The 14,191-nt window shown below is 50.0% G+C and overlaps 1 protein-coding gene across 1 annotated transcript in view; it reads left to right on the forward strand.

Moving 5' to 3' along the window:
- The first annotated feature begins 824 nt into the window (after window positions 1–824).
- The window catches only part of JUP (junction plakoglobin), a 14,346-nt gene continuing 979 nt past the window's right edge, over window positions 825–14,191 (forward strand). The window contains exons 1-11 of the mRNA XM_012559683.2: window positions 825–1,034; window positions 2,123–2,382; window positions 2,633–2,871; window positions 3,611–3,812; window positions 4,671–4,815; window positions 4,941–5,044; window positions 6,160–6,498; window positions 9,405–9,560; window positions 9,897–10,016; window positions 11,369–11,519; window positions 11,625–11,746. Of these exons, the coding sequence (XP_012415137.1) occupies window positions 827–1,034; window positions 2,123–2,382; window positions 2,633–2,871; window positions 3,611–3,812; window positions 4,671–4,815; window positions 4,941–5,044; window positions 6,160–6,498; window positions 9,405–9,560; window positions 9,897–10,016; window positions 11,369–11,519; window positions 11,625–11,746 (2,046 nt within the window). The 5' untranslated portion in view covers window positions 825–826. The remainder of the gene's footprint in view (window positions 1,035–2,122; window positions 2,383–2,632; window positions 2,872–3,610; window positions 3,813–4,670; window positions 4,816–4,940; window positions 5,045–6,159; window positions 6,499–9,404; window positions 9,561–9,896; window positions 10,017–11,368; window positions 11,520–11,624; window positions 11,747–14,191) is intronic.

Raw genomic sequence — 14,191 nt, forward strand, 5'->3', positions numbered from 1 at the left:
AGGCACTATGCTGGGTCTTTTGCAAATACTCACAATACCCTGCAAGGGAGATGGTGTTCGTCCATTTTACAGATTTGAACCTGTCTGTGGGACTCAGAAAGCTGGGCAAGGCTTCTAGGAGCTGGGGTGCTGGGTCCTCTGGGGCCACTTGTGATCCTGCCCCACCTGGGGAGTCTCTGAGGAGCCTAAGGCACCACTGGCTGCTCCCAGCAGCCTCCTGGGCTCCCCGAGAAACCTGTCTGACCGCTTCCCTGCCCCACCCAGTTTCCTGTCCAATGGCTGCAGTCCCTTGCTGCCTCCGCAGCCTTTTCCAGGAACCCCAGTGGGTGGGGGTGGGCTCATGCAGCCCCAGAAGCTGCAGGAAGTCCTGAGTGACTCCTCCTGCCCCTGGCAGTGTTGGGTGGGGCAGAGAGGTGAGTGAGCTCAGGCTGGGTAGGGGCATTTGGTTCTTTACAGTCCCACCCCCATGGGTTTACCCCACCCTGGACTGGAGTCAGTGATGCAAGCCCAGGCCTCACTCACCCCTGGGGCTCCTCCACCCCCAAGGTGTCCCATCATGGGTAGCCCCTTCTGGCCTGGTGCCCTTCTATCTCTTCCCATACCCCCAATAGCCCACCAGGCCCTTGAGGCTTTGATTTTCTCCCTGATGGTGTGAGGGGAGGGGTGCTGGGGAGGGCCTAGGGATGGAGGAGGGTGGGCTGGGGTGGGGATGGGCTGAAAGAGACGGGGGCTGGGAGGATGGAGTTGGGTGCTGGGGCAGGTGTTAGGTTGCCAGGCCTGGGATCCGCTGACTTCTTGCCCCTCCCTTGTGCCCCCAGCAGCTACAATGGAGGTGATGAACCTGATTGAACAGCCCATCAAGGTGACCGAGTGGCAGCAGACATACACCTATGATTCGGGCATCCACTCAGGTGCCAACACCTGCGTGCCCTCTGTCAGCAGCAAGGGCATCATGGAGGAGGATGACGCCTGCGCGCGCCAGTACCTGCTCAAGAAGACCACCACCTACACGCAGGGTGTGCCCCAGAACCAAGGTTGGGACCCCCGGGGGCTCTTCCCTGGGGCGGAAAACCTGGAGAGAGAGGGTAGAGAAGAGGAGGCCAACTTAGGGGGCTCCTGGTCGGAGGGGGTCTTTTTTCTGCCAGAGGACAGAAGCTTCTTGGCTTGGCAGGGCCAGGTGTGTGGTGTTGGTAGCTGAAAGCACAGGTGGGAAAGCCATGTAGACGTGTCCTCCTTCCTGCCTAATTAGAGGGTGGAACCTCTGCCTTCCTCCACCTAGGGGCCATTGGGACAGCTGCCAGAGCTCGGCTGCCTGGGAAGCCTGGGCACCTGTTTATGGGAATCCTAGGCCCACCCAGGGGGTGGGATCTAGAGGCGGAACCTGAAGTCTGAGCTGAGAAACAGCCCCTTCTTTCTGTTCTGACTTTCCTGCTGATCTGGTATATGATACTGAGTGGCTCTCTGGGCCTCTATTTGCCTGCCCATATAATGGGAGAGTTGCTGATGATGAGGGAATAATTAGAATCATGAAATTTCAGGTTGAAAAGAGAACTAGGTTGTCTACCTGATGGTTAAAAGTACGGGTTTGGGCTCTGGAGTCAAGACTGCTGGGTTCAGATCCCAGGTTGGGCTTTTAAAAATCTCTGTGCCTGTTTTTCCATCTGTAAAATGGAGATACTAGTTCTTACCTTGTAGGATTGTTGTCGCGATTAAATGAGAAAAGATAAGAAAAGCACTTAAATCACTGCCAGGCACATCATCAGTGCTGAAAAATCTTAGCTATTCCTATTAATAATTATCGCTAACATTTTTATAGTGATATGTGCCAGGCACATGAATCCTTTCTTTTCAGAGCAATTCACAGCTACTATCTCATTTACTTCTCATAAGAATGTGGTGGACAGAACAGGTGTAGCCCCCATTTTACAGATTTAATAACCGAGGTGGTGGTGACCTCCCCAAGGTCACTGGTTAGAGGCAGACCTGGGAGTGGTACCCTGGGGCTTTGGTCCAGGTGGGAGGCAGCCCAGAGAACCTTGGTTGCGCTGTTGGTGTGGCCTGCCCTGCTCCCAGTGTCCCCGCCTGCCTCCTGCAACTCAGTCCCTGCCCCGTTGGTCCCCAGGTGACCTGGAGTACCAGATGTCCACAACGGCCAGAGCCAAGCGGGTGCGGGAGGCCATGTGTCCTGGCGTGACGGGGGAGGAGAGCTCGCTGTTGCTGGCCACCCAAGTGGAGGGGCAGACCACCAACCTGCAGTGGCTGGCTGAGCCGTCCCAGATGCTCAAGTCGGCCATTGTGCATCTCATCAACTACCAGGATGACGCTGAGCTGGCCACCCGGGCCCTGCCCGAGCTCACCAAATTGCTCAACGATGAGGACCCGGTCCGTGAGGGGCCTGGTTGGAGTGGGGGCAGGGCAAGGAGGGTGAGGTCAGGTGTCCCTAGGGGAGGGGTCCTCCTGGAGTCGGGGGAGGTCATTGACCCAGAGTCCCCACAGAGAGGAGCATCTGACTCGGGTCTGGCTGTACCTTGTCTAGGGGTTTCCTGGCCCCTCCTCCCCACAGTGGCAGCCTGGCCTGGCCCACCTACTCACCACATCACCCTGACTCTCCCCCCGACCCCCTGCCCTGCAGGTGGTGGTGACCAAGGCGGCCATGATTGTGAACCAGCTGTCCAAGAAGGAGGCATCGCGGCGGGCCCTGATGGGCTCACCCCAGCTGGTGGCGGCCGTGGTGCGCACCATGCAGAACACCAGCGACCTGGATACAGCCCGCTGTACCACCAGCATCCTGCACAACCTCTCCCACCACCGTGAGGGGCTGCTTGCCATCTTCAAATCAGGCGGCATCCCCGCCCTGGTCCGCATGCTTAGGTGCCTGCCACCGACTCACTCCCCCTGCCCCCTGGGCTTCCATAGAACATGTACTGAGCACCACACCATGCTGCTCAGGCACTTTTAGCGTAGCTGGAGAGTTGTTAGGTGCTGTCTAGTCGATTTCGATGCATAGTGACCCCGTGTGACAGAGAACTGCCTCATACAGTGTTTTCTATGCTGTAATCTTTATGAGAGCAGATCACCAGGGATTCCTCCCCATGGAGCCACTGGGTGGGTTCCAACTAACAACCTTCTGGTTAGTAGCCTAGTTCTTAACTTTTGTGCCAGCAGGGGAGACAGGCGTGTAAATAGCAGTAGCATTCACCATACGATACAGGCGAGGGCCGAGGGACATCCGGGATTGCTCAGAGGCAGGAACTGTTCACTCTAACGGCAGGGGTTGGAGGATGAATGGAATCTGGCCGTTGTAGATGAAGGAAAGAGGAGCGGTGAGATTTTGTTCATGCTCCCCCTTGAACTCCTTGCAGGGCCTCTAGTATGTAGCCTTCCACGTGGTAGTTGCTCAGTAGGGACGGACGTTGAGAGGACCTACTGTGTGCTCAGCACTAGCGTCATGGTCCCAGTGGAGAGACAGATGCTGTGTGCTCCTGCTCTGAGTGGGGCTGGGCTCAAAGGATGATGGGAGTTTAGCAAAGGGATATTTCTGTGGGGGTGTTGGTATTGGGGAGGCTTCCTGGGACCTACCTCATGCTGAGTCCCCTGCCTGCCATCCCAGCTCCCCGGTGGAGTCGGTCCTGTTCTACGCCATCACCACCTTGCACAACCTGCTGCTCTACCAGGAGGGTGCCAAGATGGCGGTGCGCCTGGCGGACGGGCTGCAGAAGATGGTGCCCCTGCTCAACAAGAACAACCCTAAGTTCCTGGCCATCACCACCGACTGCCTGCAGCTGCTGGCCTATGGCAACCAGGAGAGCAAGGTGGGCCCCGCCTGGCCCTGCCCAAGGCTCGAAGCCTGCCAGTGCATCACCTTCCATTGTGCTGCAGCTTCAAGCTCCTGCCCCGCCACGCCTTTTGGGTTAAATATATATCTAATGCAGATAGATATGCTTTATCTTATCGCTGAATGTTTCAAGGATAAGGAAACAAACAAAAAAATCACTCATCATCCTCATACAACTACTGTTGTCATTTCAATGTGCTTCCTCCAGTACTGTTCTGTGGGGATAGTTTTGCATAGTTGTAGTCAAAGCAAATGTGCAACTTTTTATCTGTTTTCTACATGACACACACACACATATATATATATATATATATATATACACATTTCTTTTTCTTCTGTTTTTGCTGTATTATCCTCAAAACCACCCACTGTATTGGCCAAATAGCATTTCATTAAGTGAAGGCCCCAAACTTTATTCTGAGGCAGGGCATTAGATTGCTCCTAATTTCTCACCTTTATAAACAATGCTGTAATGAACATCTTTGGGCATGTAGCTCTTCTCAGAGGAGACTTTTATTATAGGCTAAATTTTCATTATGAAGCTAAGTTTTTTGTTTTTGTTTTTTTTTTTAAACATTTCTAGGCTTTTACCCAGATGGCTTTCCAAAAGGATTGTACTCATATACAATGCTACTGGCAGCAATGTATATGAATACAATTTTACCACATCCTTGCAAGCACTGGGTATTATCCTTTTTTCAAAGTTTTGTTTTATTTAATAGGCATAAAAGCTATTCAGGCTTTAGCTGAAGCTTACTAATGACAGCTCTGTCAGCCTCTTTTCTCCCTTATTCCTTGTCTGTCTCATACCTCTTCTCACCCTTTCCCCCAACAGCTGATCATTCTGGCCAATGGAGGACCCCAGGCCCTCGTGCAGATCATGCGCAACTATAGTTATGAGAAGCTGCTCTGGACCACCAGCCGTGTCCTCAAGGTGCTGTCCGTGTGTCCCAGCAATAAGCCAGCCATTGTGGAGGCTGGTGAGTATTATGGCCTGTGAGGGTGGCCCATGTGGCCAGGAGGGCTGGGGTAGGGGCCTGCCCAGCAGCCAGGCTCAGTCAGCCAAGCTACACTGTGGCTGACTTGACCCCCACCCCTGCCCCAGGTGGGATGCAGGCCCTGGGCAAGCACCTGACAAGCAACAGCCCACGCCTGGTGCAGAACTGCCTCTGGACCCTGCGCAACCTCTCGGACGTGGCCACTAAGCAGGTGAGGGAGGCGTTCAGGCCTGGGGCTGGCGTCTTCAGCTGCCTCATCTTTCCCTCTTACCACGTCCTTCCTCCAGCCTGTCTGGGAGTCTGACCTTAGAGTCCAAGGGAGCCTGGAGCCTCTCAATCTTCCCCCTTCGTGGCTGTGATCAGAAATACCCTGAAGACCCTCATCCCTTTAGTTTAAGCATCTAATCCTCTTTAGGGATAGAGAAGGGAAAAGAAAAGGGGTTGTTTTCAAACTGGGTTCAGGTGGTACCAGAGGATTGGTTTTGACCTGGACCCTGGGGTGAGGAGTAGCAGTGTGCCAAGGGACAGCTTTGGAGTGGGGTGCTGCTGGCTGACACTCTGCTAGGCACTTGTGGACTTAGCTCCTTTAATTCTTTCCACAACCTGGAGGTAGTGGGTGGGACCTCATTGTTTAGATGCAGTAACTGATGCTCAGAGTTAAGTAAGTGGCCTAGGGCCACAGATAGTAAATGGCAGAGCCGGGATTTGAACCCAGGACTGTCTGTCCTCAAAGTCTGAGGTCTTTCTCTTCAACTGCAAGCCCGCATGGCTCTCCTTGGGAGAAGTGAGGCTTCTGGGTTTGAGATGTTTCCTGAAAGTAGAATTTGGCTTGAGGACCACTGGAGGGCAGCAGTGAAGGCCCAGAAGGGCAAGAATGTATAAAAATGTGTCAGCCAATGGATCAGCCGGGCCTTTGAAGCATGTGGCCTCCTCTACAGTTTCCTCCTGGCCTCTCTTGGTCTGAGTTGGGCTCAGCCTGGAGCTGAGGACCCAGAGAAGAGGCAGGATGTGGCAGAAGAAAGAGCATCGTGCTTAGAACCAGGCCTGGGTTCAAATACAGCCCACTAGTTAGGGGTCTATGGGCAAGTCCCTCAACCTCTCTGAACCTCTGAAGGCTAGTACTGCCCCCTCACAGGTGTTGGCAGGGTTATGGGGATGAAAATTCCTAGCTCAGCTCCTGACATGGAGCGGAAGCAGGGCTGATCATGCATCAGCTACGTCTGGGTTTGAAGCCCTCTTGGCCATCTCTCTTCCTGGAACATACTGGGGAAGGCTTCCTGGAGTCGGGAGTCTCCTTCACTCTCCGCTGCCTCCCTTGACTCTCAGGAGGGCCTGGAGAGTGTGCTGAAGATTCTGGTGAACCAGCTGAGTGTGGATGATGTCAGTGTCCTCACCTGTGCCACGGGCACGCTCTCCAACCTGACGTGCAACAACAGCAAGAACAAGACACTGGTGACGCAGAACAGCGGTGTGGAGGCTCTCATCCACGCCATCCTGCGTGCCGGTGACAAGGACGACATCACGGAGCCGGCTGTCTGCGCCCTGCGCCACCTCACCAGCCGCCACCCCGAGGCCGAGATGGCCCAGAACTCCGTGCGCCTCAACTATGGCATTCCAGCCATTGTCAAGCTGCTCAACCAGCCCAACCAATGGCCACTGGTCAAGGTACTGACTGCTACTGCAGGGGGGCGCTGGGTGAGGGAAGGGCCTCCTGTGGTCAGGGTTGGGCACTGTGTAGGTGCAGGCAAATCTGCTGTAACAAAGCAAGCCAAGCTAGTTGCCACTGAGTCGCTTCCAACTCATGGTGACGCCATGTGTGTCAGAGTAGAACTGTGCTCCACAGTTTTTTTGTTGTTTTTGTAAAATTTATTTTGTTGTTGTTGTTGAGGATATACACAGCAAAACATACACCAATTCAGCTGTTTCTACCTGTACAGTTCCATGACACTGATTACATTCTTCGAGTTCTGTAACCATTCTCACTCTCCTTTTCTGAGTTGTTCCTCCTCCATTAACATCAACTCACTGTCCCCTCAGGTTCCCATCTAATCTTTCGAGTTGTTGTTGTTACTTTAATCCTATACAGGTAGCTCTTAAAAGAGCATACTGCCCAAGGCAGACATTTTTTTACTAGTGTAGCTAAATTAGCTCCATAGGGTTTTCAATGGCTGATTTTTCTGAAAAGGATTGCCAGGACTTTCTTCCCAGGCACCTCTGTGTGGACTCAAACTGCCAACCTTTTGGTTACCAGCCAAGTGCAGTGACCGTTTGCACTGACCAAAACCAAAACCAACCCGTTGACATCAAGTCAATTCTGACTCACAGTGACCCTACAGGACAGAGTAGAGCTTGCCGTACGGTTTCCAAGGCTGTCATCTTTACAGAAGCAGACTGCCACATCTTTCTCCCATGGAGCGGCTGCCAGTGGGTTCAAACCACCGACTTTTTGGTTAGCAGCTGGGCACTCAGCCACTGCACACCAGGGCTCCTTGCAATAACAAATAGGCCCTAAAATATAGTGGCTCAAATGAGATAGAAGTTTATTTCATTTAGTAATGGTTTAGACCTTGATGGCTCTACTCCAGAGACCCAGATTCTCTCTATCTTGTAGCTCCACCACCCCCTAAAGCAGTGCTTCTCAAAGTCTAATGTGCACCTAAGTCCCCCGAGGCTCTCATTAAACTGCAGGTTCTGGTTCACCAGCTCCCAGGTGATGCTGTTGGTCCACGGAATACCTTTCTTGTGCCAAAGGGTCCAGATGAGGGGGTTGTCCTTACATTAGTGGTTGGACTGTCTCACTGTCCCCGCAGATGTGTTCTAGTCCTGGAGAAGTGGGGAAAAAGGAGAAGGGCCAGCAGTGACCAGAAAATGGGACACGTTGCCTTGGCTCCCACCCCAGAACTTGGTTATTTAGCCACATCTAGATGTAAGGAGGCCAGGAAACGTGATCCACCAGCTGGGCCACCATGTGTCCTGCTAAAAATCAGGGGGCGGGTACTCAAAGACAAAGAGAAGAGCAGATTCTGGGAGACATTTAGTCTCTGGATGGGAAGGGGTGGAGCCTTCTTCTCAGGAGGCTACCTGGGTAGAGGAGAGATGTATACCACCTTTCTCTCATGGGGAAGGGGGTGAGAGTGAGCCTAGTGGTGCATAGGCCCAAGGGACAGGGAGAGTGAGTGTGTGTGTGTGTCTAGGTGTAGAAACAAATAAAAGAGCCAAAATCCAGAGTGATGCCTGGCGCCAGAGTATGAGGAAACTGCCGTCGACTAAGGGTCTTATCGAAAGAGCACAGGAGCCAGCTGGCAGGGTCCAGCAGCCAAATGTGAGACAATTTGAACAGTACAGATAAGAATGACTCTAGTGATTGTACACACTGGCAAATAATCCACAGTGAGGGAAACACAATGGCAGTGCATGGCCTCTCCTTGGTGCTTGCTCCCAGCTGCCAGCCTGAGGTGGGGGAGAGAGTGGCGTGAGGAGAGGGGCCACTGAATGCAAGTCAGGAAGGCTGGATTTGCCTCCTGACCCTGCAGCTAAGTGACTAATAAGTGGCCCTGGCAAGCCTTCCACCCCCGTGCTCATGTCCTCATCTCTCATCTGGAGACTTTTCGTTCCTGCCCTCCTGGCTTCTTGTTTGGAGGGTCAAATGACTGGACAAATTCCTTTGCAAGACCCTGAGGGATTATGGGAAGCCAGAGAGGCTCCTGGCAACCCGGGGGTTCCATACCGCTTCCTGGAACTGCCCTGCTTGGGGTTGATTACCACTGACTATCACCAAAGCAGGAGGCTTTGGGGTCAACCACAGCAAAGACTTCCTGGTAATCAGGGTTTGGGAACTATCAGAAAAGCAAGTAGGACCACGTCTGTGGGTGGGTTAAGAGAGAGGGGACAGGGTGCGGGTCAAGGCATGGGAGCTGGTGGAATGTTCTGGAACAGGGTATCATTTTAGCAGGGGCTATTAGAGATACAGGAGCCCCAGTGACACAGCGATTAAGAGCTCAGCTGCTGACCAAAAGGTGAGCAGTTCAGATCCACCAGCTGCTCCTTGGAAACCCTGTGGGGCAGTTCTACTCTGTCCTGTAGGGTCACTATGAGTCGGAATTAACTCGACAGCAATGGGTTTGCGTTTTTTATTAGAGTTAGAAGGTCCTTAGGTGGCACAAATGGTTTGTGCTTGACTACTAATCTAAAGGTTGGTGATTCAAACCACCCAGAGGTACTGTGGAAGAAAGGCCTGACGGTCTGCTTCTATCAAGATTACAGCCAAGTAAACTCTATGGAGCAGTTCTACTCTGCAACACATGGGGTTGCCATGAGTCGGAACTGACTTACGGCAACGGCTTAGCGTTTTTTCTTTTTTTTGGTTTATTAGAGTTAGACATGAGGACCCAGAGGTCCTGTAGAATAAGGGAGTTGGACCGGGGGTGGTCTCGTTCTCGAGATCTTCTAGCATGTCTGTGTCAGGCCTGGTGGACAGAAGAGGCAGGGGAGGTAGGCGATGACTGATGCTGGGAAACTGGGATCTTCCAAATGTCCAAGAAATGCCCCTGACACTGCCCTTTCCTTGCCAGGCAACCATTGGCCTGGTCAGGAATCTGGCCCTGTGCCCAGCCAACCATGCCCCACTGCAAGAGGCAGCAGTCATTCCCCGCCTCGTCCAGCTGCTGATCAAGGCCCACCAGGATGCCCAGCGCCATGTGGCTGCGGGCACACAGCAGCCCTACACGGTAAGTAAGCGGGGTGGTACCTGTAACAGCCCTCCCTCGGGAATCAGGGTGTCCTCTGTGTGAATGTGTAAGAGTGTGCACGTGACTGTATGTCACATGTGTGTGCACATATGTACATTTGTGCATGTGTTACATGTGCACACATGTGTGCAGGCATTATGTGTATATTCATGCATGCACGTGTGTGTGCGCACATGTGTGCATGTGAGGTGGGGAGGGGAGTTGCGATTGATGCCAATTCCAAGGACCAGTGAGGTTTGTCAGGGTGTCATGAGGAAGTTGTGGCCACGTGCAAAGGCCATCTGTCCCATGCCCCAATGCCTCCTCTGGCTGCAGGATGGTGTGAGGATGGAGGAGATTGTGGAGGGCTGCACCGGAGCCCTGCATATCCTTGCCCGTGATCCCATGAACCGCATGGAGATCTTCCGACTCAATACCATCCCCCTGTTTGTGCAGGTGAGTCTGGGACAGGTGGGCAGGAGAGGTCCCTCTGACCCCCACTTCTCCCCACTGCCAGCTGAGGGGAGAAGGTTGGGAGCCATGATCTCTGAGGGGCTGGGGGGCTGGGCCAGGCATCAAGAGGTTAAGGAGGAGTTTGGAGGCAAGTGGCCACACCAGGAGAGACCACTTAGCAAACCCCTGGATGGGAACGGCTTTGCAAGCTTCAAAGCAAGAGAACCGATTACAAGGACAAAAAAAAAAATTGAAATTCAACTAGATACACATTAAAATCATCTATGTATCACAGAAACAACCTAGAAAACATTAAACAGTAAACAGCAAAATGGGAAAATATTTGCAAGTATCACAACAGACAAGAGTTTAACATCCTTCTATATAAAAGAACGGGGTTATACTAGATCCCTGTAGTTAAAGGGGCAAAAGCAACAAATCATTCCCAGGTGGCTCAAAAGCAAACAATGTTCAGCCCCAGGGTTTAAAGAAATGAAGCTCAACCCCCAGTGAGAGCCCATTTTTTCCACTGTCAAGTTGGCAATGGAAAAAAAAATGAGAGTACCTTATGTGGGTAAAGATGTGATGAAATAGGTGTTCTCATACACCACTAGGGGGAGGATGAGTTGGAAGACAATTTTACAACATGTATAAAGAGCCTTGAAATGTTCATATCCTTTGACCAAGTAACTGAAGTCTGGGACTGTCTCCTTATGAAACAGCTTAAAATATGGACAAAGATTTATGCACCGAGTTAACAATTGCAGTGTTACTTATAATAACTGAAAACAAACCAAATACCCAATGATAGGGAATGGTTAAAATCATATCACGTGGCCACATGCAATGATGTTTAAAGAGAGTTTTTTGGTTTGAAAGTTTTTCCCTTTCATTGTTAATTTTCTAAGTGATTGGCACCATAGCTCCCCCCAGTGGTGACCAATGAGACTTTCAGTTAGTTTCCATTGTCACTGTGCTGTTTTTAGTTTTTTTCTCTCTTGAGTATTAATATGCACTCATAGATTCTTAGGAAAAGTTTTTAATAATACAGGAAAATGTTTTATGCTACAATGTCAGGTGAAAACAGCAGGAATCAAAATTTTGTATGCAACAAGTGGACTGTGATAAAAATGCAATTTAAATATGCCAATGTGTTAACAGGCTGTGTCTGAGTTGGTTTGTGATTTTTTTTTGTTTCCTTATGCTTTTCCTGGGCCTTCCACATTTTCCAGCATGAGCTTGTGTTAAATCCAGAAAAGGCAGGCAGAGATGGGTGGGGCTGAGGGCTGTGCCGCTCAGCCTGCCTCACTCCTCACCTGCCTTACCCCTCCCCACCCTGCGCCCCCTCTCCCTAGCTCCTGTACTCATCAGTGGAGAACATCCAGCGTGTGGCTGCAGGAGTTCTGTGCGAGCTGGCCCAGGACAAGGAGGCAGCCGACGCCATTGATGCTGAGGGGGCCTCGGCCCCACTCATGGAGCTGCTGCACTCCCGAAATGAGGGCACCGGTGAGGGCCTGTGCAGCAGGGGGCTGGGGGAGGGGGAGGGCCTTGTTCCCCAGCCTGAGGTAGAAGCAGGCGCCTGACTCGGCCTTTCCTTGCCTCTCTGCTCAGCCACCTACGCCGCTGCCGTCCTGTTCCGCATCTCTGAGGACAAGAACCCAGATTACCGCAAGCGTGTGTCGGTGGAGCTCACCAACTCCCTCTTCAAGCATGACCCAGCTGCCTGGGAGGCTGTGAGTATCCGGGGCTGGACCGCAGCATATGGTTGTGCAGGCTGCGCACTGCACAAGGGTAGCACGGTTAAGGGGGCCCCTACCAGACTATCAGCCCATAGATTTTTATTTTGTAATTGGATCATTTTATGACAAATTTCCGGCAGATGGAAGTACTAAATTGAACCATATATCTGTTTTTGACCTCCAAAAATGGCAATTTTATTTTGTGCAAACTAGTATGAAGGGTTTTAGGAAGGGATGCATTTTTCTAATCTGCACAAAGGTCATGAAGGCATACCTCGGAGATATTGCAGGTTCGTTTACAGACCACTGCAATAAAGCAAGGCACATGAATTTTTTGGTTTCCCATTGCATATAAAAGTTATGTTTACACTATACTGTAGTCTATTAAGTGTGCAATAGCATTATATCTAAAAAAGCAATGTATATACCTTAATTAAAAATACTTTATTCTAAAAACTGCTAGGCGTCATTTGAAACTTCAGCGAGTCGTAATCTTTTTGCTGGTGTAGGGTTTTGCCTCGATGTTGATGGCTGTTGACTGATTAGGGCGGTAATTGCTGAAGGTTGGGGTGGCTTTGGCAATTTCTTAAAATAAGACAACAATGAAGTTTGCTGCATTGAGTGACTCTTCCTTTAATGAAAGATTTCTCTGTAGCATTTGATGCTGTTTGATAGCATTTACCCACAGTAGAACTTCTTTCAAAATTGGAGTCAATCCTCTCAAACCCTGCCGCTGCTCTATCAGCTAAGTTTGTGTAATATTCTAAATCCTTTGTTGTCATTTCAACAACGTTGACAACATCTTCACCAGGAATAGATTCCATCTCAAGAAACCACTTTCTTTGTTCATCCATAAAAAGCAACTCCCCATCCGTTAAAGTTTTATCAGGAGACTGCAGCAATTTCAGTCACATCTTCAGGCTTTACTTCTAATTCTAGTTTTCTTGCTGTTTCCACCACATCTGCAGTTACTTCCTCCACGGAAGTCTTGAATCCCTCAAAGTCATCCATGAGAGTTGGAATCAACTTCTTCCAAACTCCCGTTAATGTTGATATTTTGACCTCTTCCCATAAATCATCAATGCTCTTAATGGCATCTAAAATGGTGAATTCTTTCCAGAAGGTTTTCAATTTCCTTTCCCCAGATCCATTAGAGGAATCATTATCTATGGCAGCTATAGCCTTACAAAATGTATTTCTTAAATAACAGGGCTTGAAAGTTTAAATTACTCCTTGATCCATGGGCTGCAGAATGGATGTTGTGTTAGCAGGCATGAAAACAACATTAATCTCTTTGTACATCTCCATCAGAGCTCTTGGGTGACCAGATGCATTGTCAATGAGCAGTAATATTTTGAAAGGAATCTTTTTTTTTCTGAGTAGTAGGTCTCAATAGTGGGCTTAAAATATTCAGTAAACCATGTTGAAAACAGATATGCTGTCATCCAGGCTTTGTTGTTCCATTTATAGAGCACAGGCAGAGTAGATTTAGCATAATTTATAAGGGCCCTAGGATTTGTGGAATGGTAAATGAGCATTGGCTTCACCTTAAAGTCACCAGCTGCATTAGCCCCTAACAAGAAAAGTCAGCCTGTCCTTTGAAGCTTTGAAGCCAGGAATTGACTCTTCCTGTCTAGCTATGAAAGTCCTACATGGTGTCTTGTTCCAATACAAGGCTGTTTGGTCTACACTGAAAATCTGTTGTTTAGTGTAGCCACCTCCAGGAATTATTTTAGCTAGATCTTCTAGATAACTTGCTGCAGCTTCTACATCAGCTCTTGCTGCTTCACCTTGCACTTTTATGTTACAGAAATGGCTTCTTTCCTTAAACCTCATGAACCAATCTTCTGCAGCTTCCTCACCTCTCTCAGCCTTCATAGAATTGAAGAGAGTTAGGGCTTTGCTCTGAATTAGGCTTTGGCTTAGGGGAATGTTGTGGCTAGTTTGATCTTCTATCCAGGCCACTAAAACTTTCTCCATATTAGCAATAAGGCTGTTTTGCTTTCTTATCATTCGTGTGTTCACTGGAGTAGCATTTTTAATTTCTTTTAAGAACTTTCCCTTTGTATTCACAACTTAGCTAACTGTTTGGCACAAGAGGCCTAGCTTTTGGCCTATCTTGGCTTTCAACATGCCTTCCCCACTAAGCTTAATCATTTCTAGCTTTTGACTTAAAGTGAGAGACACGTGACTCTTCCTTTCACTTGAACACTTAGAGGCCATTGTAGGGTCATTACTTGGCCTGATTTCAATATTGTTGTGTCTCAGGGAATAGGGAGGCCCAAGGAGAGGGAGAGAGACGGGAGAATGGCTGGTTGGTGGAGTAGTCAGAACACGCACAACATTTATCGATTAAGTTCATTGTCTTATATGGGTGCTGTTTCTGGTGCCCACAAACAATTACAATGGTAACATCAAAGATCACTGATCACAGATCAC

Source organism: Trichechus manatus, unplaced genomic scaffold (genome assembly GCF_000243295.1).
Source record: "Trichechus manatus latirostris isolate Lorelei unplaced genomic scaffold, TriManLat1.0 scaffold00294, whole genome shotgun sequence".
NCBI classification, from domain to species: domain Eukaryota; kingdom Metazoa; phylum Chordata; class Mammalia; order Sirenia; family Trichechidae; genus Trichechus; species Trichechus manatus.